We start from the raw sequence: 22086 nt of genomic DNA, 5'->3' as shown, positions 1-22086 counted from the left end.
CCCAGGCCTAACACCTCCTCCAATGGTGTTGGCATCTCCATGGCTGCATTCTCTGGCTCAACGGCGCTCTGCAAAGCGCTCCAATAATGAGAGGGGGCCTTAAAAAAGAATGAAAATAAGACCACCCCCTGCTTGCTAAGCTTAGCTTGTAAAAATGCGCTGAAAATGTAATGATTAATGAAGTCTTTGTGTTCAACAACATTCAGGAGGAGGTCTGCTGTGTCCGCTGTGGGATTCCTCCGGAGCTAATGTTGCACCTGTGGGAGGTAAACCAAGCCCTATGGTGCACCCAATGCTACTTGGGGCAATTCCCGGTAGGAGCAGCCAGCGGCCTCTTCTGCAAAGGAAGTACCCCTTATATGCCTGCGATGAATGTAGTCGACTGTATGGAATTAGAGGCTAAAGCAAAACCAGTGTGGACTTCCGCTGGAAGAACCCCACCGGAGGTCCTGCTCTATGCTGATGGTGTATACTGCCCAGTATACACAAAAATATGGGCGTATCCTGATGGCATCCGGGTGTCCAGCACCCACCTCACCGACGGCCGCTTCGTCGTCATTGGACCACGCCTACCCGCCCTGCAGTATCCAGTACCAACTCCAGAAGAAGACGACGACACAGCAAGCATCACGGGTGTGGAACACCGAGACGTGGGTAGCCAGACGATGCTCGCAGGAGTAGTACCAAATCTAATGGGGATGTGGGGATACGACGAGGACTGCGGCGAGCTGGTGGAGGTAATCCCTGAAGGATTGATAGTTCCAAGCGAGGAGGAGGACAAAGCAGCAACCAGCCCCGTCCCTACTCCGGCCTCCCTCTCCCCAGACAGCATTCTGAACCAGAATGTGTTGGCCCTGGTGCTGAGCCTGGACGAGCAGATGAAGGATGCCATAGATGACGAGGAAGATGACAACGCCCTCCTGGATCTCCAGCCACCAGGCCTGGAAGGCCTGATGGTGCTCGACAGCTGGCAACACGAGTCCGAGCCGGAGGATGACGTTCTCATCATCACCGCCGAGGACGACGACGAGTTCCTAGAGGATTACCTGGGGCACGGTACGGCAGCTTGAGACCTCAAGAAGGGGGTGTCAAGAAGAGTTGACCTCTCAAAAGCTGCCTCGGTAACATGTCGACACATTCAAGGGAGAGAAGTCAGGCTATAAGAGCGCAAAGCATATATTCAACGTTGACGTGTAATCAAACGGATAAAATGTATGAATAAATATAACGAAATGTTCTAATCAATGGTGTAACAAATGTTTAACTGCATAGAAGTGATTTAAACAAATGTAATGAATGTTTCTGTGTGTTCTGTGGAGCTGAGATAGATGTATTGGGCAAGTATTGGGCAAGAATGACATTGCTGTAATCAAGACCAGATGTTGGGTGTAGTCAAGAGAAAGATCTAGAAACTGATGTAATAGGTTGAGTCATACAGGCAATGTTCGGCCTAACGCCCTTTCCAGAGGGAGGGGGGATGAGTAATGGACCAAACAGGTGGGGGCTGATCACAGCCCATATGAGGAATATAAGGACATGCTTGCAAAGAACAAGCTGGGATTTCATCGCGGATGCCGTACCAAGCGCATCGGAAGAAGATACTAAAAGCCTGCAGCTGATGTATTGAGGACTTCGTCTCTGTTCACGGAAAAGAGACCTCTGTTCGTGGACATTGAGATTAAAAGACGAAGGTTCTAACTCTCCCCACCGCTCGCCTCTTAACATCTGGACAACTGAGAAAGCCGCAGCTGCCTGAGAAAGACTTTGTACTGAGTTTTGAGAACAGCTGAACGGGCTCCGTTGCGGAGCGGGAGGACCGAGGGTCTGGCCAGACCTTCGCTCCTAACAACTCCAAAAGAACTCTTTTCATCGCACCATTGGACATCCAGCTCCAACCGAACCGTCTCGGCGACTAAAACTAATGAGTATAATCGAAGAAGATAATTAAATTGACTAATCATGTGTAGTGACATTTTGACATTTTATGTGAGCTGTAGCTGTAACCCCTGCAAACTAACTAAATATAACCTGCAATAAATATCTAATCTGCATTTAAAGTGAAATCCTCAAGTGCATTAATTTGCCGAAGTAGTAAAGAGTTCCTCGTGACAGTAAAAAGTTAAAGCTATTGTATGTCTAACAACTGAGTTCTGAAAGGTTATCCTAGAGACCGAATCCACTGAACAATCCCTTACGGTTTTAGCAAGAATTAATCCTAGCCGTTAAAACCTAACCTGGCATTTACCAAGAGCGCGGATCCATAAGAGGGAAGCTGCCATAACCGACGCGACTGGTGGGAGCGCCCGGGGCCAGGACTGGTCTCTCGGCCGAGCGCGCTCTGACCGGAGGAAGCAGGGTAGACGTCGGGAGTAACGGCAGTTAGCGGAGCCAGGCGAGTTCCCTCGCCAGAACACCAGCTCGAGAATCTTTTAATAGAGAGCTGAGTCAGTAATTAGCCCCGTATCGGGCCAGAAGTACCCAGGATCTAACAGCTTCTTAAGTGCAAATTTGATCGTCACAAATGGAAATCGACTCCCAAAAAAAAATGTTACGGTTATTTTCAACTCCCTCACCGGGCCGTGTCCGATCTTAACGGGGACATTAAGATCAGAGTTCGCAGGCTTCAACTGAATCGCACTTCCTTCCACTCAAGTCACAGTGAAAACAGGTGATGTGGGATTAAAATCCCATTTTATGGGGTAACAAATGTCAACAGTTTAAAAAAAAACATCAGATTTTACATTTTTCTGGTACAATTAAAAGATCTACATTGAACAGACTGATTCAATGTTTTCTCAAAGTAATGCTTGCAGAGCTCTTCAGGCTCTCGATCGTTCCACTGTTTGCGTTTGATCTTAAGTGCTCAACAGCCGACTACAAACTACAAAGGACTGACGTAAAGTGGAGAGACAACGTGGTTATTATTAGCTCTAAAGAAATGTTGTTTGTCCGGAGGGCGGTGCCAGAAAAAAAACAGGCCACGTTGCAATCTAAATAAACGACGGTTATCATCTCTACGGTGGCCCATTTAGGACATTCACACTCATGTGGGCAAACGTGTGTATTTGTCGACTGAAGGAATCATTTCTGTGAATTGACTTACATCAACCTGTGCAGCTGCGTTCATCTCATCCACATAGAGTTCAAACGATGAGTTGACTGATCGATCAGTTGAATTAATCCGTGATTTTTAAGCCCCCAAAAAAAGACACTTTCACGGGTTCCAGCTCAAATGTGAGAATGTTCTGCTCTTCTTTGTCATGAATTATTTTTCTATTAACATCTTTGGGTTTTGGACTTTTGGTCGTCATAGGCTAGGAAATTTAAACTTTTTTAATTTTATGAATCATTAGCATGATGGACAATTTAGCACATTTATATGCTACCAATAGAATGCTTCATGTTAGCATCTACACATGCTAACACTTAGCAAGTCAGCGTGCCAATATTTGGCGTTGCTATTTATAAACTTAAGTGTTTGGACCTGCAGTTGGTCTCCAGTTGAAACATCAGAGGATCACCAAAGTCAGTCGGATTCATCGTGTGGAGAACATCAATGTCTTTGCAAAGTTTCATGGCAATCCATCGAACGTGTGCAGAGACATTTGAGAGATAAGTGGACGACTGATTAGCAGGGCTACAAACAATAACTTCACTTCTCATATTTGAGGGTGGAAGGCCAGTGAAATGTTGTTTGTATCAATTTGATTTACACTCAGAAGGTGAAGACCAAACAGAAGTAAACACAAAGGAAATTTTTCAATACACACAGAGGTAGTCTGAAACACGTCAATATATACGAACGCTAAATTTAGTGGCACACTAAGAGTCGGAATCCGGCTGCTTTGAATTAATTGTGAGATTTTGACCATTCAAGTGTTCGATCTGTCGACGTTTACCTGCATAAATATGTGACATCGGGAAGGTGTTGGGTTAAAAACAAGTCTTTTTTTTCAACGTAATGTCACGTCCAACCTGATGGGGTCTTTATTTAAGGCTCTGGTTTCCAGTGTTCTCCGTCAGCACCAGGAGGCCGTCCTCATCTTCGTTTCTGACGCAGCGTCTTGGCTCGCTGCTGTGTTTTGAAGTCAATAAGGCAGCCGGTGGCCTCTGAGATGGGAGTGAAGGCTCTGATGGGAGAGTTACTGATCCTGACAGCTGAAACGCTGCCCTCCTCTTCATCATCATCATCATCCCGCAGATCAATGACATCTCTAAAAGTGAACAAAGACAAGAAATCAGAGCTCGTTGAAGCAGAAAACATTCTTTAAAACTGGAACGAGCTTACTAACTGATTCACACGACACAGTTGAGGATCAGCAGAAACATTTCTACCACGTCTGTCCTCACAATGTTCACTCGGACAGACACCGTCACTGTGAGAGATTCTGGATCAAAATGTCCACAAAGACAGAAGAATATTGTCACTCAAATCATAATGTCAGTGTTTCTCAGACGTCTTTACCCCGAGTGGAGTCTGGATCCAGACGGCCCGGCCTCTGAGAACACAGAACAACAAGTCAGTACAAATGTGAATCAAACGATGAGCTCTACTGCTAATCATTTCGTTTCGGAGGCTGCAAAAACATATATTTATTTGCTCAACATTGTTCCATCTGAATGTTGAGCTGCAGGTGAGTCCAGTTGTTCACATCTGCTTCTTTCTGTTCACACTGTTATGGAGGAACCCGAGGAACTGAAGGTCCTTTTTGTTAGCGCACCAAACATTATACCTGTTAAACATCAGCATGTTAGCTTTCTGCTGTTAGCATTTAGCTCAAAGCTTCACAGAGCTGCTAGCATGACGTGTTGTTACATACATGTTACATGTAAAAAGACTTCTAGACTCACCTGAATCTCTGCTCTCGGTTTGCTCCAGAGCCGACAGCAGATTTCCCTTCTGGAAGGTCAGAAATATATATAAATGTTTAAAAAAGAATCCAACCTCATCAACAGATCAAATCCAAAACATAAGATTTAAATCTTGTATCTTGTGCACTTCTACCGGTGTGTGACCGAGTGTGTGACGAGTCTTACCGCTGCAGTCTTTGATGCCTGCCGTTGGATGCAGAGCTCGGTGTGTCGGTTGTAGTCTCTCAGGGGAACAGCTTTCTGACAGACGTAACATTTCTCTTGATTCCTGCTGAAAACACAAAACTGTATTTAAAATACGAACAGAAAAAAAGAACCAGTGTGAAACCGCTGAGCTGTTCCTGTTAACGACAGGTGGTACCTACTTACTTGCCAGTGTTGGAGGGTTCATAAGTCACTTCAGCAGCCGCCTCTGCTCTCCTTGTTCTCTTCCTCCGAGGCTTCCAAGACACTATGAACAGGAAGGAGTCCTTTTTAAACCAGCAACACAGCAACGCTAAACTGTTACGTCCCAACCACTGTGAAAATCTAACGTTGCAGCTTACAGCCGTGAATCTAGAGGGCGAACTGTGTTAAACAACATAACGTTTCGGTCACCTTGCAAGCAGTCTTTGTCGGGCCTCCTCTCCCCCACGATGGCCACCTCTCCGTCGCAGTACGCAGCGTGCCTCTCGATCTCCGTCACCGGGTACCAGCCCTGACAGATGGGACAGTCCACTTTGGCTTCGGGGTTCTGAGAGAGGGCGGCTGGCTCCACTTCAGAAGACGTGGACCTCTGAAGCCCTCGATCCGTTATCTCCTCCACATCTGGACCCCCCCCGTCCTCCTCTGTCCGCTCCTCTCTAACATGCTGTCCTCCAGCATCGCTGCAGCTCACAGGGATGCTCCCCTTCGTCTTTCTGTCCACTGCGGCTGAACAACAGTGACGCAAACGCATGTTTCAGGTTATTCCCCAACGATGATTTCTACAACTTCAGCCACCACACGACCAGGTCGGGGAAACTTGTATCAGTACAGACACAAAACTAGAAATATGGTTTTCTGTTCCATTTGTTAAGAGTTCAACGTGGAAGATCCTGTTTAAACATTAAACAATGAACAGAATATGAAATTAAATGTTTTCTTCTGTTGTTGTTGTATGTTTTAAATATGTCGTTTCCACACAACGTGATCTTACCGTCCACCTCCATCTCTTCCTCCTCCTCCTGCAGCTCCTCCCCGGCTGGAGAATCCACTTGGAGAATCATCTCGACCTCCGGCGGCTCCGGACTCTTTTTACCGTCAAACTGAAATCCACGCTGGAGAAAATGTTGTCGACATCAAAGAGGAAGAAGTGATGAAATAGTTGATATTTATGGTGGATTTATTTTCAGAGATTTATTCTTCACAGCATATTTTACAGATCTGATTAGTTTCTTCATGTTTAAAATCCACCTGTCTGCAGGTGTCATGTTGCTTCAGTAAACTTCCCCACACACTGATACTTAGAACTGAATTTAACATCTTCAGACTTTCATCCACTTGTAGGACGACCTCATCAACGTCATAATCTAACCGAAGCAGTGTTTAAACTCACCTCTGCTGCTGCGTCGGGCGGCATCATCAGATCTTGCGTCTTGTCGTCATCGTTGTCACTCAGCTGGGTTTCTGTTGAGACGAACCGGAGAGACACACCAGCTGTTAGCAGCTGTTTAGTTTTTAAGGAAAAAAGGCCTATTGTGATTAAATGAATGGTAATCATAGAAGAAGCCGGTTTCCTCGCCAGGTGAGAATTTAAAAGAGCCATCGTCTGCTGTTGGTTGTCAAGAAAACAAAAAACTCTTTGCTTTCTAATATTTTAGGATAAACAACCACATTCAGAAAAATCAAGCTGTTGATGTAGAGAAGGATCGTTGAGAAAACATGAAGACATTTCACCACGATGATAAACTTCCTCCTGCACATGAAGAGAAGGTGGAGCTTCAGTACCTGGACAAACCTCACAGTCATCAGTATCCGCCTGTCCTTCTTCTCCCTCCTTCTTCTTCTCTTCTCCTTCTTTGCTCTCTCTTTCCTCCTCTTCATCCTTATTGTCTTCTTCATCCTCCTCTGCCTCAGCAGACAGTGTATCAGCTGCCTCACACACATTTTTCCTTCTCAGTCTGAGGCGACGCCTGAAAATAAATGAAGGATGGTCGTCAGTTCAGATGCCCTCTCTTGTTCGTAGTTCAGTAGTTTTCAATGTATTCTATCTTTCTGGTTTGAGACTGAAGAGCCACATCGCTGGCTGACTGTCTGCTCCTTTGATCCTGTGCGACCACGAAGGCGAACAGAACGCTAACAAGACACATCCCCACTGTAGTAGAAGAGCCAGTATGGTTTTTACCTTCGAGGAACAAGCTGCTGAAGGGATTCAGCAGGCGATTCAGGTGAAGGGGATTTCTAGGAAGAACACATGAAGCTTGTTGAATGACTCAGAATGAATTGAACTTGTTGAAACATCAGAAACAACAGCTTTGCTTCATAAATGTTATGCTCATTAGTGTCTTCACATCACAGCAGGGAGCAACAACGTACACTAAACGTGCCCTAAAGCATACTCTGCTTTATGGTCTATTTGACTCTAAATGGACCAAAATTTACCAAAATGGACATCATGCTGTGTTGAAGAAGACTTGAAACTGGAGCTTGAGACCATAAACTCATGATTACTGAGGTAATAAATCAAGAGAGAAGTAGAGTCATTTTCTCAGTGACTTCTATACAATCAGACTTATTTTTGCAAGCGGAGAAGTCGCCTCCTGCTGGTTATTAGAAGGAATACAAGCTTCAGGCTCTGCATTGGCTTCACTTCTCAGGATCAGAGGTATCCGCCTGGTCTGTGTGTTATTTTATTTCGTGCATCTGGCTACGCTCAGGGCTCACTTTTCCACTACTTCTGCGAGCAAATAGTGCTTTCAACACTAATTCTATTCTATCTATATCAATCTATTTCTATTTCCATTCCTCTTACTATCACTTGTATCACTATCTCTCCTGTAGTGACAGGTTGAGTGGGGCTGTTGTTTGTAATGCGTTGTAACTACTGCCAATTTGAATTAAAAATATATTTTTAAAAGGTTATTTTTACATTATTAAGAGCATTAATCAAGTACAGTATATAATTAAATATATTGGAGTAATTTCTACCTGAGCAGATGCCCTGTTTTGCCTTTAGCACCTCTAAAACAAACCACCTAACTGTTTATAAATATACATATAATATAGTTAAAACTAGCGCCATCTGATTAAACTGTAAAACGCTGACTACACATTGATGCATCAGTATTAACCACCTAACAATGTCCTATGAAATACATCAGTCACAGATACTTTAAGTACATTTCGCTGATAATACTTCTGTACTTTTACTTGAGTAGGATTTTGAATGGACTTTTACTTCTCATGGGGCGTTTTCTCTCTGCTGTATTGTGAGTAAATTATCTGAATATTTCAGGCCTCAGTTCTGGTTCATTAAACTCTGTATATGAACATCATCTCTAATTCGATATCAGCCTATGAAGTCCATAAAGACACAAGTTATGATGGTACCTCCGGCTGCGGCAGGATGGCCTCCCCCCACTCAGCCTTCCTGAGCAGACACCTCTGAGCCTGCTTCAGACTCTTCTCATACACCTCCATGTGACCCAGGATCACCTGACATGGACGAGTGGACAGAGAAACAGAAGAGGAAGAGAAGAATTAGAGATCATTTTATTTTACAGTTTGATTGCATGTTTATTGTTTGTATTATTGAGTTAATAATATGTTTAATAAAAGAATTTCTAGACAATCTGCAAAAAGAAAATGTGAATTAACGTGCGTTTCTATCCACTGCTGTTATGGGAGTATAGAGAGTTAAACAGCTGGGGGAGATTGAATCTCCTGTAGATGAGATTAAATTATTCCAGAAGAGGATATAACAAGATGAGGTCATTAAAGAGCGCCGGTCAGAGCTCAAACGATGGAAAACGTGATGGAAATCTGACATTTGTGACTGTTTCATGCATGAAGGTTACGTTCTCGTCAAAGCACACAGATCGGACGTTTAAGTGAAGATCATTGGAGCTGTTAAGAGTTTCAAAGCCACCAGCGCCATCATGAATGAGATGAAAGGGATTATTTGGAGCCTCGACCCTCTCATATCATCTGCTCAAACACAGCTGACCTCAGTCTGAGCACTTCCATTGGCCATCACAGCAGAAATCATCGCATTTGAGAAGAAGCGATATGAGGCGATTACCCGGAAATCTTTTATTGATAACAAGATGAAACAGATCTTCACCTGTGTGTATTCGTCCGGGTCCACCCCTCGAGGACAGAAGGGAACCCCCCAGTAGTAGTGCACCGTCGGCCCGCCTGCAGGCGCCCCGCTGACCGCTCCCTGGCTGCTGATTGGCTGTGGTCCTCGCTCTGCGGTGGAAGGCTGCTGTCTGCTGGCGGATGTGGAGGCGGAGGTAGAAGGTCTCATTGTGGAAACATACAGAGAGTTACAGTGAGCAAAGAGATGTCCTTCAACTCTTTGATGAGACACGTCAGACTCACTGTTTGAGCCGGTTAACGTGACACAGAGACTCTGATCTCGTGGTGTTGTCTGTGTTTTCTCTACCTGCAGTTCATCCCCGGAGAAGCTGCCGTCACGTGGTTCAAGGATGCATCCTCACCGTCTGCCCGATGAACAGGTCTCTCCTCTGGGAAGACCGGGCTGGGTGAGCCCACCGGCTGCAGCGGACGAGAGGGAGGAACAGTGAAGACAGACAAGCGCTCTGTTATTCCTGATAGAAATCACACTTCTAATGCTGACACAGTGAATTAACTAGACGTGTAACTGACGACACATGACACAAAGTGGATATGTGGGAAAATACTGGAGGTCATCAACAGCGAGGACGCCTCTGTACCGTGACGTCGTCGTCAGACCAGAGTAGCGTCATATCGCTGGTCAGCTCCGTCTCGGCCGAGCAGTCTTTGGATGTTTCCTTGAGCTCCTCCTCAGCATCATCTAAAACCAGAAAACATCAGCAGAGCCACTGACCAACAGGTTCTACTCACACTATTGCTCACATTGTTAGTGAATATTAAGGACAAGAGGCTTCTGTGTGATGTTTCACTGTACCCGACGTAGACGACTTAGTAAACCCGGCGTCTTGATTGTGATCAGTCTTGCTGTCCTGAATTCAAAAAGCAGGAAAAACAGTTAAAAATGAGCAGTAAGTTACAAAATCTGTCAGGATGCTATGAGTGAAACTGCCATTTCTACTACCGTCAGGCTGAAAATGAGGTAAGAAGACTTCTCATCCTTGCGGCGGTTAAATTCATTACAGTATAATAAATATGTTGCAGAACAGCGTTGCTTTAAAGAATACACTTATTACTCTCAAATAACGATATCACACTCAAAGATCCAGTCGTTTCAGACGTTTCCGACTACCAGAGAAGCCATTTTGTTTGACACCTGGACTCACCTGCCTCAGACTCTGAGCCGGAGCCTCGGTGGGGGTTAAATTCCCGTCACTGTCTGAACCCATGAGCTCAGCAGCTGAAGGACTCGCAGTGGGTTTCTGCTCAACCAGTTTAATCTTTCGCCGTCTTCCAATCCTGCCGAACACTGGGCTTGCATATCCTCCTCCGACAGTCTCGGAGAACACAGGACTTCTGCAGGTTGCTGGTTTTTCAGGGGGAGGGAGGTTCTTGGGAAGGCCGGGGCTTTTGAGGAATACTGGACTCTTAGGCCGACCGGGCGTGGACTTCACAGAGGAGGTCGAGCTCTCCTGAGAACTGAACATGAACACTGAGTTACAGACACCGTCTTGGGGTTTGCAGGCACTTGGAGACGTCTCGTGCTGAGCATTCCTGCCAAATACTGGACTTTTGAAATACTCGGGACTCTGATCCGTCTCTACATCATCTCCCTGATCAGCCTCTAAGGAGACAGGACTCTCGGACAAAGTGAGGTTGTTGGAGCGTTTGGGGCTTTTGGGAAACGTGGGACTGCTGCCTTGAGCGGGCAGAGACTTTCGAGGCGAGGCCCAACTGTCCCCAGAGGAGCAGAACACGAACCCTGAGGTTCTGCAGGTCTCCAGGAGGTCCTGGCTCAGCCGGGGGATGTGAACCGTGGCTCTGCAGTCAGCGGAGGGGAAGACGGGGGATTTAAGAAGCTGACAGTCGTCGATCTGGGTCGAGTCACAGCTCTGATTTATTGTTGAGAGAAGACAAAAACAAACATCAATTATTTGGAGTTGTGTTTGTGCTCAGCTGATGAATGTTAGTCCAATATTCTCTCTCTTTTAGTTCTGTAAAAATCACATTGGGCTTTTGGAAACTGTGACCAGCAGCATTTTCTAGATTCAATAATGAATTGAATCAGACGAATCAAAAGGAAAGAGAAGACAGAAACCTGCGGTGAGTCCAGAGGCACTGAGAGACCCTCTGAGCAGGCTGCAGCCTGAGAGGAGATCTTCTGAGCCTGCGACAAGTCCGGCATCTCCAGCAGAGGACTTCCTTCTTTCCTTTTCCGCTTTCTCAGCCTGTTCTTACTTTCATCTCCTGCTCCTTTTGCTCCTGGGAACACAATACAGCACGTGTTCACACTCATGGGCACTTCAGCAGCGGCTGGTCTGATTTAAAGCTAATATTATTCTTCTTGACTTATTCTTCCCTCGTCTTCTGTCTCGTCAGTGTCGGTACAGGAGGACACTAGAAGTTGCAGGGTATTGAACAACAACAGTGACTCACCTGGGTTCAGGTCGGCCTCTGGTGTGCAGACGTCCTCCGCTGTTCCCTGATTGGCGGCCGACGCCTTCTTCCCGTTTGCATACCAGAGTTTCCTGGGAGAGAAGATCCTGAGTGAAGGTTCAGCATCGGTGAGCAGCCTCCGACGTTGGGCCGGTTGAGTCTCGTTGAACATCTACGAGACACAAAAAACACGGATATTTAGAAACCGGTCGGTCACCTACACTAGGTGACTGTGAGCGTGCAACAAAAAGAAGTGGTTGTACATTTACTGCAGTATGCAATCGGTTCTGTATCCTCCAAAAATGGCCGTACAGCTTCAACAACTCACGCTCTCTTGGATGGCTTTCATCATGGCCTCGTCCTCTTGCTGGACTCTGAGCGCAGTGACGCTGGCTTCCTGTTCGCTCAGACGCAGAGCCATGTCCATCATCTCCTCCTCGGTCATCTCTGAGAACAACGGGGACATGGTTACTACGTCAGAAAGTCAGCGTTGTATATATTACAGACATCGGCTTTAAATGTGACGAACACAGTGACTTAGTTAGGGTAGATTAAGCTTTGGATGGTCAAGTTTTAGACTGTACTTTAGTCAATAAACGACACTTTTGATGGCGTCAATAAATCAGCATCTCAAAACGAGGTACAGTAGCTTCAATCGAGAATGTTATCACATAATAACTTCACGTTTTTATTGAACATAGTACTGGTTCTGGTATTCTCTTCATACTGGTATTTTTCTGAATGATTTCCAGTTGAATGAAATGAAAGCTCTGTTATGCACCTTTGGATTTGTTCTCCGGCTCTCTTTTCCGTTTTTCTCTCGATGCCGATGACAGAAGTGATGATGAGAGCTCGTCCTGGAAGAAGAAACAAACTAAGTTGTTCTTTTTTTGAGCCTGTACTTCTGGAGTTAAACATATAAACCTGTATTTATCTAGCTCATCTTAACATTTTCTTTACATTGTCGTCTCCGTTGTCGAGTGCTTCGTCCTCCTGCGTGTTTTCGTCAACCTGTTGGCTTCCGGAGGGAATGTTGCTGACATCCTGGAGTAGTTGCTTCCTCAGAGCCATCCTGGTCTGCTCCTGAGAAACTACAACACACAAAAAAATAAAGCTTCAACAGTTACATCTCGAAAACCACATAATCCAGCTCCACTCAAATTCCTGCTGGTTTCTCCTTTCGTGCCAGAATCTAAGGTGAGGGAAGAATGCACATGCAGCTCACCAGTCTACTTTCTGCTGGATTTGTGACGTATCGGCCAATTCATGGCTGTTGTAAACCAGCCTCTTCAGTTTGAAAAAGAAGAAACACAAATCTCTCTTATGAGCCGTTTCAGTTCGTCCACACATTCACATATTCAACCAGCGTCTTGAACCAACCACTCAGGCCTTTAAGGTTAAAGTTACTACATTTCAACATGAAACATGAGTTGCAGTTAAGCTAAAGTATGCAGTGTTTATATTCAAAAACGTTACTTGTTACACAGTTGTGTTACAGTTAGTTAGCTTCCATAGCGCGAGAACATCGGTTGACAAGGAGATAAACTGACCATACGAGACCCTAAACACATCAAATACAATTAATTTTCTCGATGTTGTGTTTAATTTACCGTATAGTTAAAACAAAGTCGCTGTTTATGTGTGTTTTTGTTGTTCCACGGCTACTTAAAATAACGATAAACCAAACAATATTCAGTGTAGAAAGACTCACATCAAGAGTTTTCCTCACTTTCGCGGCGCCATGTTTGTTTGAGTCACGTGACTACTACGTCAGGCGCGACCTCACGCTGCCTTCAGCCAGAGCCGTATAAAGTCGCGTCAACGGAAGTTCAACATGCTTGATTTTCAAGTGGCGGGCAATTTGCGTGCATAGTTATTGGTAGAAACGATGCAAACAGAGAGACAGAATGGCGACATGCATATTTAAATTATTACATATTGTGATTTGTTAAGTATAGTTAGCTAATATTTGAGGATTAGTACGATTAAGGAAGGATTGGAGAAGTTTTGAAGAACAAACTAAGACAACCAGACAGACTTTTGGTGCCTTATGATGTCTGTCTGTTACACTTACTAATGCTCAAATATGAGCACATTTTACTTTTAAAAACAAATTATTTCTCTCTGTTCCTACAGATTTATATGGAAGCCCATTTTTGGCAGTATCTACACATACAAATTGCCCACCAAGTACTTCCTGGAACCCTCTGAAGTCTACGTGAAACACGTGACAATAAAGCATGTTAAACTTCCATTGACGCGACTCTCTCTTTTTACGGCTCTATGTTTACCGTTTGGCTGCCTGAAAGCGCCGCATGCGCAGTAGGACGCCGCTGGGGTCAGTGTAAAACACGACCGTGCGGGTAGATCGGTTTCTGGGATGGTGCAGAGGAGCAAGAGGACGTGATCAGTGTGCGACGAGACCAGAGAAAGAAAGTTTGTTGGAAAAGTGGTGGAGTACGAGAAGAGAACAGAATTGTGTGGTTGAGCAACAACTGTACCGTGAATGCAGATATCATGGGTGATAGTGCAGATGGTGAGAATGATAATATGCCATGGCAAGAAGCTAACAGAAAGAGGAGAAAGGGGAGCGGCAGTCCAGGCTGCTCCGGAAAGTGATTTTGGCGAGGAGAGTAAAAAAGTGAAGGCTACTAGATCAAGTGTGGGGAAGGAGGATGACTCAACTGAATGGAAAGTTGTGATTGCGTTTAAGAATGAAGGGGCCCATTATCACCCGATAAAACTGACAAAGGCAATAGAGAAGGAAATAGGAAAGATTAAGTTTGCCAAGTTTTTAAGCAACAGGCGTCTTTTGATCTTTGCTACAGATCAAAGGCAACGAGAGAAGATCCTCGGAGCTGAAACTTTTGAAACAAAAGAAGTGCAGAAATATAAAATACTTAATCAAGTGTCTTAAGCGGAAGCAGTTAAAAAAGTGAAGGAAAATGATAAAGTTACACCCAGGGAAAGCCACAGGAATGATGTAAGAGAATCTGGGATTAGACAACCTCCTGTGGACCTTCCCCCTGTCCTAGATCAGAGTCCAACAGAGTTAAATCCATGCATAAAAGAAATAAATGACACGCTAATTGTAGATAAAATCTGTTTCGTGGCCTTCATCTGCAAAACTAAGAATTTGGCAATTCAACAAAAAAGAAAAGTGACAGAATAAAGACAATCGTAGAGGCAGCCATAGAGACACTGGGGATTAAAGAAGTTGAGGCTGATCTGATTCACAAGATGTTGAACCCTCCCAACTATGATGTACAGGCTCAGGGTGATTAACCTCATAATGGTGTTGCATATCCTACAATGGAATGCCAGAAGTCTAATTGCAAATGGGCAAGAATTCAAGAAGGTTGTAGCTGATCTGACAGTTACACCAGATGTTATTTGCATTCAAGAAACTTGGTTAAAACCTCAATTGGACTTTGTCATTTCAGGATACAGCTCTGTCAGATGTGATAGAATTGGAAAACAAGGTGGAGGGTATTCATACCAGAATTTAGTGTGACAATATGCAAACGAATTAATGACAGATTGTCTGTCTTTACAGCGGAAATTATTGCAATAATCTTGGGACTGCAATGGGTCGAAGAGGTCAGGCCTGAGAGAGTGGTCATCTGTTCAGCTTCTGCTGCAGCTTTAAACAGCCTGAAGACAAAACAAACAATTCGAGAGGATTTAGTGATGGAAATATCTCTGATAATGTTGAGACTTCAAAGACTGGGAATTAATGTTCAATTTTGCTGGGTTCCTGCTCATGTAGGTGTGGAGGGTAATGAGAGAGCAGATATGATTGCAAAGAGAGCACTAACACTAAAAGAAGAGGAGATATTGAAAATTCCTTTTGGAAAGTGGGAAGCTAAAGCATTCATAAGAGAGGCAGGACGGGAGTTATGGCAGAAGAAGTGGGACAACGATAACAAAGGAAGGCATTATTATAACATTCATAAATCCATAAATGTGAAGACATACAAAGGGAAGTATAGAAGAGAGGAGGTCATAATATCAAGGTTAAGGTTCGGACATACAGGACTTAACTCAACGCTGTATTTAATGGCAAAAATGGACTCAGATAAGTGCACTATTTGTAATGTTACGGAAGACGTGGAGCATGTTATCCTGAAATGTCAAAGATACAATTCAGACAGGAACATCTTGAAGCAAAACATATGTCAGTTTGGAGGGAGTTCTGGCAGTGGAGGGAGAATGGCGAGAGTGCTGCAGAGCACTGTTGCGATTTCTTAAAGAAACGGGATCAGACCGCAGGATTTAGTTGGAAAACAGTGAAGAAAAGGTTACCCTGAAACTGCACACTCCGGTACAGTAGGTGGCGGTATGCACCTATACAAGGTGGTTGCGACCCGCCAATCAAATTTAAAGAAGAAGAAGGACGCCGCTGGCTTTTGAGTTGAAATTATGGCCGAAGCGATGCAGACAGAGGATTTTCCTTATTTACCTTCGGGGCCGGCGGAAGGTATGACCCGTTTCCTCACGCATGCGTTAACATAAGATTGCGTGTCAGTGCATTGAGTCACAGTCGCGGTTAAAGTACCAGTGTTGCCGTTAGCTTAACGCGAGCTAACGTTAGCGGTCCCGTCCGGCAATGCGGGCTGAGCGGAGCGTGTTTGCTAAGCTAAGCTAACGGTAGCCGTTTCAGCTCCAAGGTCGATTAGAGCATGTCTGCATCCGATGTTGCTTCAGACGGCTCGTGAAGTAATAACCCTGCACGTGCACCAGCGGAGACTGAAGGAGGCATCCTTAAATTTGTGTCAATAGCGGGTCATTGACAATCCTTAAATTTGTGTCAATAGCGGGTCATTGACAGACGTTCATTTTTGTTTAGGCCATATGCGGTTAGCTATAATCCTCAGGTCTTAAACAATGTCAAGGGAGATGTAAGCAGATCTGTCTATGTGGTGAAGACACTGTCCATACAGAGGTTTGTCACGTGTGTTTTATAATTATTGTATTTCTGACAATAAGCACATTTGATTCATACAGCGCATTTTAAAAAGCAGCTGTTCACGAAAGTGCTTTGCAGAGAAATTAAAAATGCAATTTATTTAAGAGATGTGATGGAGAAGTGCGTCACTGATGTAGTAGCCTGTGTGATAACTTTGTACCTCTCCCTCTAATGCACCATTAGCGTTGTTGTACTTCTACCTGAACTGCCTACTGTGTTCATATTGATATCTGATTCTTTACATGCTGCTCACACAGGATCTTGGCACACATCCCCTTTACTGTTTATTCTATATTTTGTTCTGCACTTTGCAGCTTTTTGCACTCCTGGTTATAGATGCCAAACTGCTTTTCGTTGTCTCGGTACTCTGTGCAAAGACAATATTTAGTTAATCTAATAGACAAACACCTTTTGTCTGAGTGACAAAAAGCCTTCAACAGACGGATGAAGCCGGTGATGTATTCCACATCTTAATTCAATAGATCTCATCCAAACCAACTCGGTCAGGAGAAGTGCTCCTTCAATGGATCCATCCAAGTTTTAATCCCCTGATTTAAGACTTGGATGAATCATATCTGTCCAGTATATTTGCCCCGTCTTTGCATCGAGGTGAATACTTTGTTTGAGCAAAGACTCAAACTCAGAATTAGGACCAAAACGTGCATCTGTCTGGTGTTTACAGATCTGTGCACAGGCGTTTGCCATTGACATGCATGTGCTGTTAACATGTGCACAAGGTGAGCGTCTTACAGTTAGGCAGTAACTACTACGAGAAAGAAAGCCGCTTAAAAGGGGCTTCTTTATGAAAAGAAAGAATAACTCTTAATACAGAGCATGTTGATGCCACTGGAGGTGGACACCACAGAGCTGTCTTGATAAATAAAAAGCATCATGAGCAAAATTGTTGTTTGAACTGTTGCCACAGATGTTTTTTGGTTTTACGTTGTGTGTTTATAATGACATAATATCCCAGGAGATGTGACCTGATTTTGAAATACCCTGTTTCTCTCCCCTGCAGTAAATAAGATGATAAAGGAGCACGGCGACCTGTTTTCTGACTCCCAGTGTAAAGTCTGCAGTGCTGTCCTCATTTCAGAGTCTCAGAAGTTGACTCATTATCAGGTCAGTGAGCCCACAGTCTGCTGCTGCGCTTCCAGGGGACTTCACCTATTTTTAACGGTATGATTATTAGCCGTCCTGAGTGTTTGTTGTCCACTTTGTGATGAAACGTTTGTGCTCGTCGTGTCTTTTCAGAGCAAGAAACATGGCAACAAAGTGCGCCGTTATCTTTCCATCCAGAACGAGAAGGAGCCGGAGCTCAAGAAGTTCAAGTCATCATTGTCCGACAGTGTGAGTGAAAAGAGCTCAGTTCAACAGCTCGAATCCCCCAAAACAACAGAAACCTATAAATGTATTACATGTACATCACTGTGAAGATAAACAGGTGTAGCCGTTAATTGCATCTCTTAATTGATGCCATTTTAAAGCTTTTATCCTCCAGATGAAGCCTTTGTGTGGACCTTTGTTCACACAACAGATGTGCAAACAGAGCGTCCTTTTTTCCCCACCGGGACAAGTGATGCCTCTTGTATCCACAAATGATTTATGTTGCTGTGTGTGTGTGTGTGTGTGTAAGCAGGACTGCAACAACGGAGATACCGACCGGTCGAAGGTGTGTCATGTTTGTAACATGACCTTCTCCTCTATTGTGATGGCCGAGTCTCACTACCAGGGAAAAGTTCACGCCAAGAACCTGCGGCTGAAAAGCGTCGGCCCCCAGGCCCCAGGTATGTACGTGCTTTTGTGTGATTTTATTCATAACCTGCGGCTCGGTTACCTTCCATTTTCTTTTCCCCCCCGATTCTGCGTTTCGTTTTTGATCTGGTTTGCTATAAGTGTGATTGACATTGTAAGTGTAGCTCACTTCTCTTTATTGCATCTCCTCTGCAGCAGTAGCCTCCCAAATGCCGCCGAAGAAGAAACCTGCAGACGATTCGAGCGGCGCGACGGGCGGCGACAGCAACAGCAACCCGGACCGCTTCTGCTCCATCTGCCAGGCCTCCTTCAACAACCCGCTCATGGCCCAGCAGCACTACGTGGGCAAGAAGCACAGGAAACAGATGACCAAGCAGAAACTGATGGAGACGTACGGCCCCTCCACTGCACCAGGTCAGACCACAGACCCCGTCTGAGGCTAAATCATTCACTCAGTCTTTCTTTTTACTGTGTGGACAAGAAAACACCCCTCTCTCCTTTCCTGTGTGCCTCCAGCTTCCACACTAAAGGGCTACCCGTGCACCGTCTGCAGCATCGAACTCAACTCTGTGGAGCAGTACCAGTCTCATATTAGTGGCGCCAAACATAAGAACCAGTAAGTACACACTTTTTATTTCTCCCTGATAATCACATTTCTTTCACTACTCCGCGTGCACACAGGTATTTCTTTTAAAACTAGCTTTTTCTCTGCGTTTTGGCCTTTCGTCTCCGTGCAAATGTTGTTGTTTTTTTGCACAATTGACCAACATGACATTAGGGTTATATCGCTTCCTGTTGGTTTTTCATGCGCTTAAAAACACTTAAATTGCGCTCTTTCATTTCTATCTGGACAGATGTTTATTTGTAATCTGTCTGCTTGTGGATTTCTGTTTTTGTTTTGAACTAACCAATCGGTATTGTAGAAAAAAGAAAACCGCTCCTCTGACAAAACAATCTTAAAATATGTCTTTTGATGTAGAGTGAAGAAGTCCGGCCTGAACACGGCAGAGAACCAAGACGCGGCAGAGAACCAAGACGCGGCAGAACAGTCGTACGAGGGCGACGTCCAGTACGCTGCCGAAAATAACGAGTACGCTCCAGAGGACACGGAGTACTCGGAGGTGAACCAGTTTACTTGAGGCTGGGCTGGAAGAGACTGCAGAGGAGTCAGTCAGGACTTGGAATGACACAAAAACAACCAGCCCGCTTTAACACACTAACATCAACCTCCTACCAGAGTCTCTTCTCAGAGTCACCTGGACCCTCAAATACCCCAACGTGGTATTTTATCATTTTGAGTTCTCAACTGAAACGCTTCGTCTTCTCCTCTAAAAAAAAGGACCCAAACGCACTGAACGCGTCTCTGACACGCGTCCGTCGATGCTCCTGTGACGTATTGCAGATTTGAAATGTCAACCGCACAGAACCAGCAGTATTTTTCAGAAATGGTTGCTGTTTAGACATTTCTGTACATAACAGACACCCTTTAACACCGTTATCTTTTAACTTATTGATGCATGAATGAAAGTTTAACCAGATGATGGCAAATTGGCATTTCATTGTCACTCTGGTGGAGTGTTTGGGACTGTTGTACAGTGGTGTGAGTGTGACGCTGAGCACACTAACCCGACAACGTTTTATTTTAGTCAGGCATCAAGTTACAAATGAAATGTATGTTGGCGACAGCTGCTGCGACTACGTTTGTCATTTTAACCAGTGAAGGCAACAGCATTGTTGTTATTAATACTTCATTTTTTTTAATAAGAGAACATCCTCTGGGGGAAGATCCTTTTCTTCCTTTTAGCTCTCCAAGCAGGCGTTCCAGCTGGTTCCTCATGCGATGCTCCGAAATCTAAACCAAACGCGTGAGTCGGATGCTTTCAGTGCGTTTGGGCCGCGATGAAACGAGCCTCTGATGCGGATTTGATATTTGGTATCTCCGGTACTTGTATTTACCTAAATGTTGATTAGATAAGTATAAGACTTGTTAATGTTACTGTTCACAAGCTACTTGAGCCGAATACTTGAGGCCCCGATTAATAGCATCATAAACTGTTCATAAACTTAAATGATCGATTTTAATTTGAACGAGAATGTGACTGCTTGAAATTGATGAGATGTGATCAGCTGACTCATTTTAACGAGGAGATGTCTCACTCGGTTGGATTTCTGAAGAAAGGATCGGCCATTATTTAGCCAGTACGATCGATTAGAATATAGATTGTTAGGATCAGCTCGGGACATCTGTATTATATACATCAATGAAATGACAGCAGGAGAGTTTAAAGTTTGGAGACAGCAGGGTATTGTAATCGTTCCCCCCCCCACTAATATCTAACCAATACTAACATCTACCAGATCAGAGCAAAGCTGCTTCCCGTCTCTAGAGCTTCTCGTCGCCTCGATATAGTTGGTTTGCATCTCCAGTGAATGTATTTATTGAAACGTCTCCTCTTCCTCTGCTTTCTGCAAGTTTGAGCATTTCTGAACCCGGCGTTGAAGACGATGGCGAAGCGGTGAAATCGAACTTTTGCAAGACCAGACGAGTCACTGCAGCCAGTTTCGACATCGCTGTCCAGATGGAAGGAGAGCTCTCCGTCCAGATACTGGATATGGTTTGTAAAAACTGAAATTCTGAGTTGAATTTTATGAGAACATTGTTTCTTTTATCGATTGTTTTGATATTTCTTTTTGTTCAATTCAAAGCCAGAATATCTACATTTACTTCTTGTTTTTACTGTAAACAAACAAACCGATTTGACTAAGATTTCTTTCATCGTGCGTTCCTGTGAGACATACATTTACATATCTTCTGTCGGTTGCATAAAGGACTGCTGCTAAAAGGCTTATTGTGATCTCATAGAGCCTAAATTAGATCATCTTCTGCTTGTAAACGTACCAGAATCTGTCAACAACAACAACCATTTTGTAGAGATTGATGTCATTTTATAAAGTTTCAGGAGTCTGGACAGTGTTGATAACTAAAATGGAGAGATGAGAGGGATTACGATGATTTCCAATGCAGCGGATCTGTAACAGCTGTGAGCTTTTGTTTTTGTACCGTTGAGTTTTGGTTTCCTGAAAGATTTTGAAGTACTTTTCCTTTGAGTTCTGGGCTTTGTAACCTCTAGAAGAGACCGATAGATGCTTTCTGAGCTCTGTAATAATTACTGTCAATAGCAGAGATTTTCAACAGTCATGTCAAATTAGAAAGTGATGTCGATATGTTTTTTAGTCCATTTGTCCTCGTACAAGACGATGGGTTGAATATTTCAAGATTGAATGTTCTTCCACCATGTTTTAGTTTTTCAAGGAGGGCTCATACATACTGTATAGTTCATGGTGTATATAGAAGACAAATGGCCTTTTTTTGTTTTCACCCTCAGCCTTTGTGTGTTTGGCGTTTTGTGATTTAAGATTTGCTTTCAATATGTTGTGTAGAACTGGGGGGAGGGGGGGGGGAAATGCAGCAAAGATGTGCATAAAGTGCAGAAATGTTTTAAGAGAGTGTTTGATTGTTTGCCTTCAACACACACACACACACACGGCTCTGCTCTTTTATCAGTTTGTACATCCTCAATTCCTTTCCTCGCATCCTCTTAGTCCAACCAACCTAAGACGCGAGCAGAGGAGGTGAGGAAGAGACACAATTAGGCAACAGGCATTTAACAAAATGAGACGTCCTTGCTTTGGAGCATGTCGTTAATTAAAAATGACGTGTAGCACAGCTACATCGT

General features: G+C 44.2%; 2 protein-coding genes across 6 annotated transcripts; one reads left to right on the top strand and one right to left on the bottom strand.

The window, feature by feature from the left end:
- Positions 1–2470: 2470 nt before the first annotated feature.
- Positions 2471–13367, bottom strand: uimc1 (ubiquitin interaction motif containing 1). 2 transcript variants are annotated; one of them, XM_079284225.1, is made up of 23 exons: positions 13337–13367; positions 12851–12912; positions 12586–12716; positions 12407–12482; positions 11954–12072; positions 11626–11797; positions 11288–11451; positions 10356–11081; positions 10007–10061; positions 9792–9892; positions 9500–9612; positions 9176–9356; positions 8443–8547; positions 7238–7293; positions 6841–7025; positions 6449–6519; positions 6050–6170; positions 5470–5784; positions 5242–5323; positions 5038–5143; positions 4852–4900; positions 4466–4499; positions 2471–4214 (listed from the first exon to the last, which is right to left on the bottom strand). In XM_079284225.1, exons 3-23 carry the CDS (start codon positions 12694–12696, stop codon positions 4040–4042), a joined length of 3117 nt encoding a protein of 1038 aa, XP_079140351.1. In that variant the 5' UTR covers positions 12697–12716; positions 12851–12912; positions 13337–13367; the 3' UTR covers positions 2471–4039. The 2 variants fall into 2 exon arrangements, with proteins under 2 accessions (XP_079140351.1, XP_079140352.1); XM_079284226.1 differs by having other exon boundaries at positions 5038–5140.
- Positions 13368–14029: 662 nt separating this feature from the next.
- On the top strand, positions 14030–21791 carry znf346 (zinc finger protein 346). 4 transcript variants are annotated; one of them, XM_079283545.1, is made up of 8 exons: positions 16013–16105; positions 17613–17716; positions 17849–17944; positions 18234–18381; positions 18548–18763; positions 18866–18965; positions 19329–19470; positions 20823–21791. In XM_079283545.1, the coding sequence occupies exons 1-8, from the start codon at positions 16048–16050 to the stop codon at positions 20835–20837; spliced, it is 879 nt and encodes a 292-aa protein (XP_079139671.1). In that variant the 5' UTR covers positions 16013–16047; the 3' UTR covers positions 20838–21791. The 4 variants fall into 4 exon arrangements, with proteins under 4 accessions (XP_079139672.1, XP_079139671.1, XP_079139670.1 ...); XM_079283544.1 differs by having other exon boundaries at positions 18545–18763; XM_079283546.1 differs by lacking the exon at positions 16013–16105 and adding an exon at positions 14030–14161 and having other exon boundaries at positions 18545–18763; positions 19329–21791.
- The last annotated feature ends 295 nt before the right edge of the window (positions 21792–22086 follow it).

The sequence above is a fragment of the Melanostigma gelatinosum genome (assembly GCF_949748355.1).
Source record: "Melanostigma gelatinosum genome assembly, chromosome: 14".
Taxonomy (NCBI): domain Eukaryota; kingdom Metazoa; phylum Chordata; class Actinopteri; order Perciformes; family Zoarcidae; genus Melanostigma; species Melanostigma gelatinosum.
This window is presented reverse-complemented; position numbering and strand designations above follow the sequence as displayed.

Bases quoted from the DNA above. Each gene is read 5' to 3' on its own strand.
- uimc1 (XM_079284225.1), bottom strand. From the start codon at position 12,696: ATGGCTCTGAGGAAGCAACTACTCCAGGATGTCAGCAACATTCCCTCC. The intron at 9,357-9,499 runs GTAGAGAAAACA...TTCCACAATGAG, and splicing joins TCTCCGGGGATGAACTGCAG to ACCTTCTACCTCCGCCTCCA. The intron at 4,901-5,037 runs GTAAGACTCGTC...CTGACCTTCCAG, and splicing joins AGGCATCAAAGACTGCAGCG to AAGGGAAATCTGCTGTCGGC.
- znf346 (XM_079283543.1), top strand. From the start codon at position 16,048: ATGGCCGAAGCGATGCAGACAGAGGATTTTCCTTATTTACCTTCGGGG. The intron at 17,717-17,848 runs GTCAGTGAGCCC...GTGTCTTTTCAG, and splicing joins AGAAGTTGACTCATTATCAG to AGCAAGAAACATGGCAACAA. The intron at 18,382-18,544 runs GTATGTACGTGC...TCTCCTCTGCAG, and splicing joins CGTCGGCCCCCAGGCCCCAG to CAGTAGCCTCCCAAATGCCG.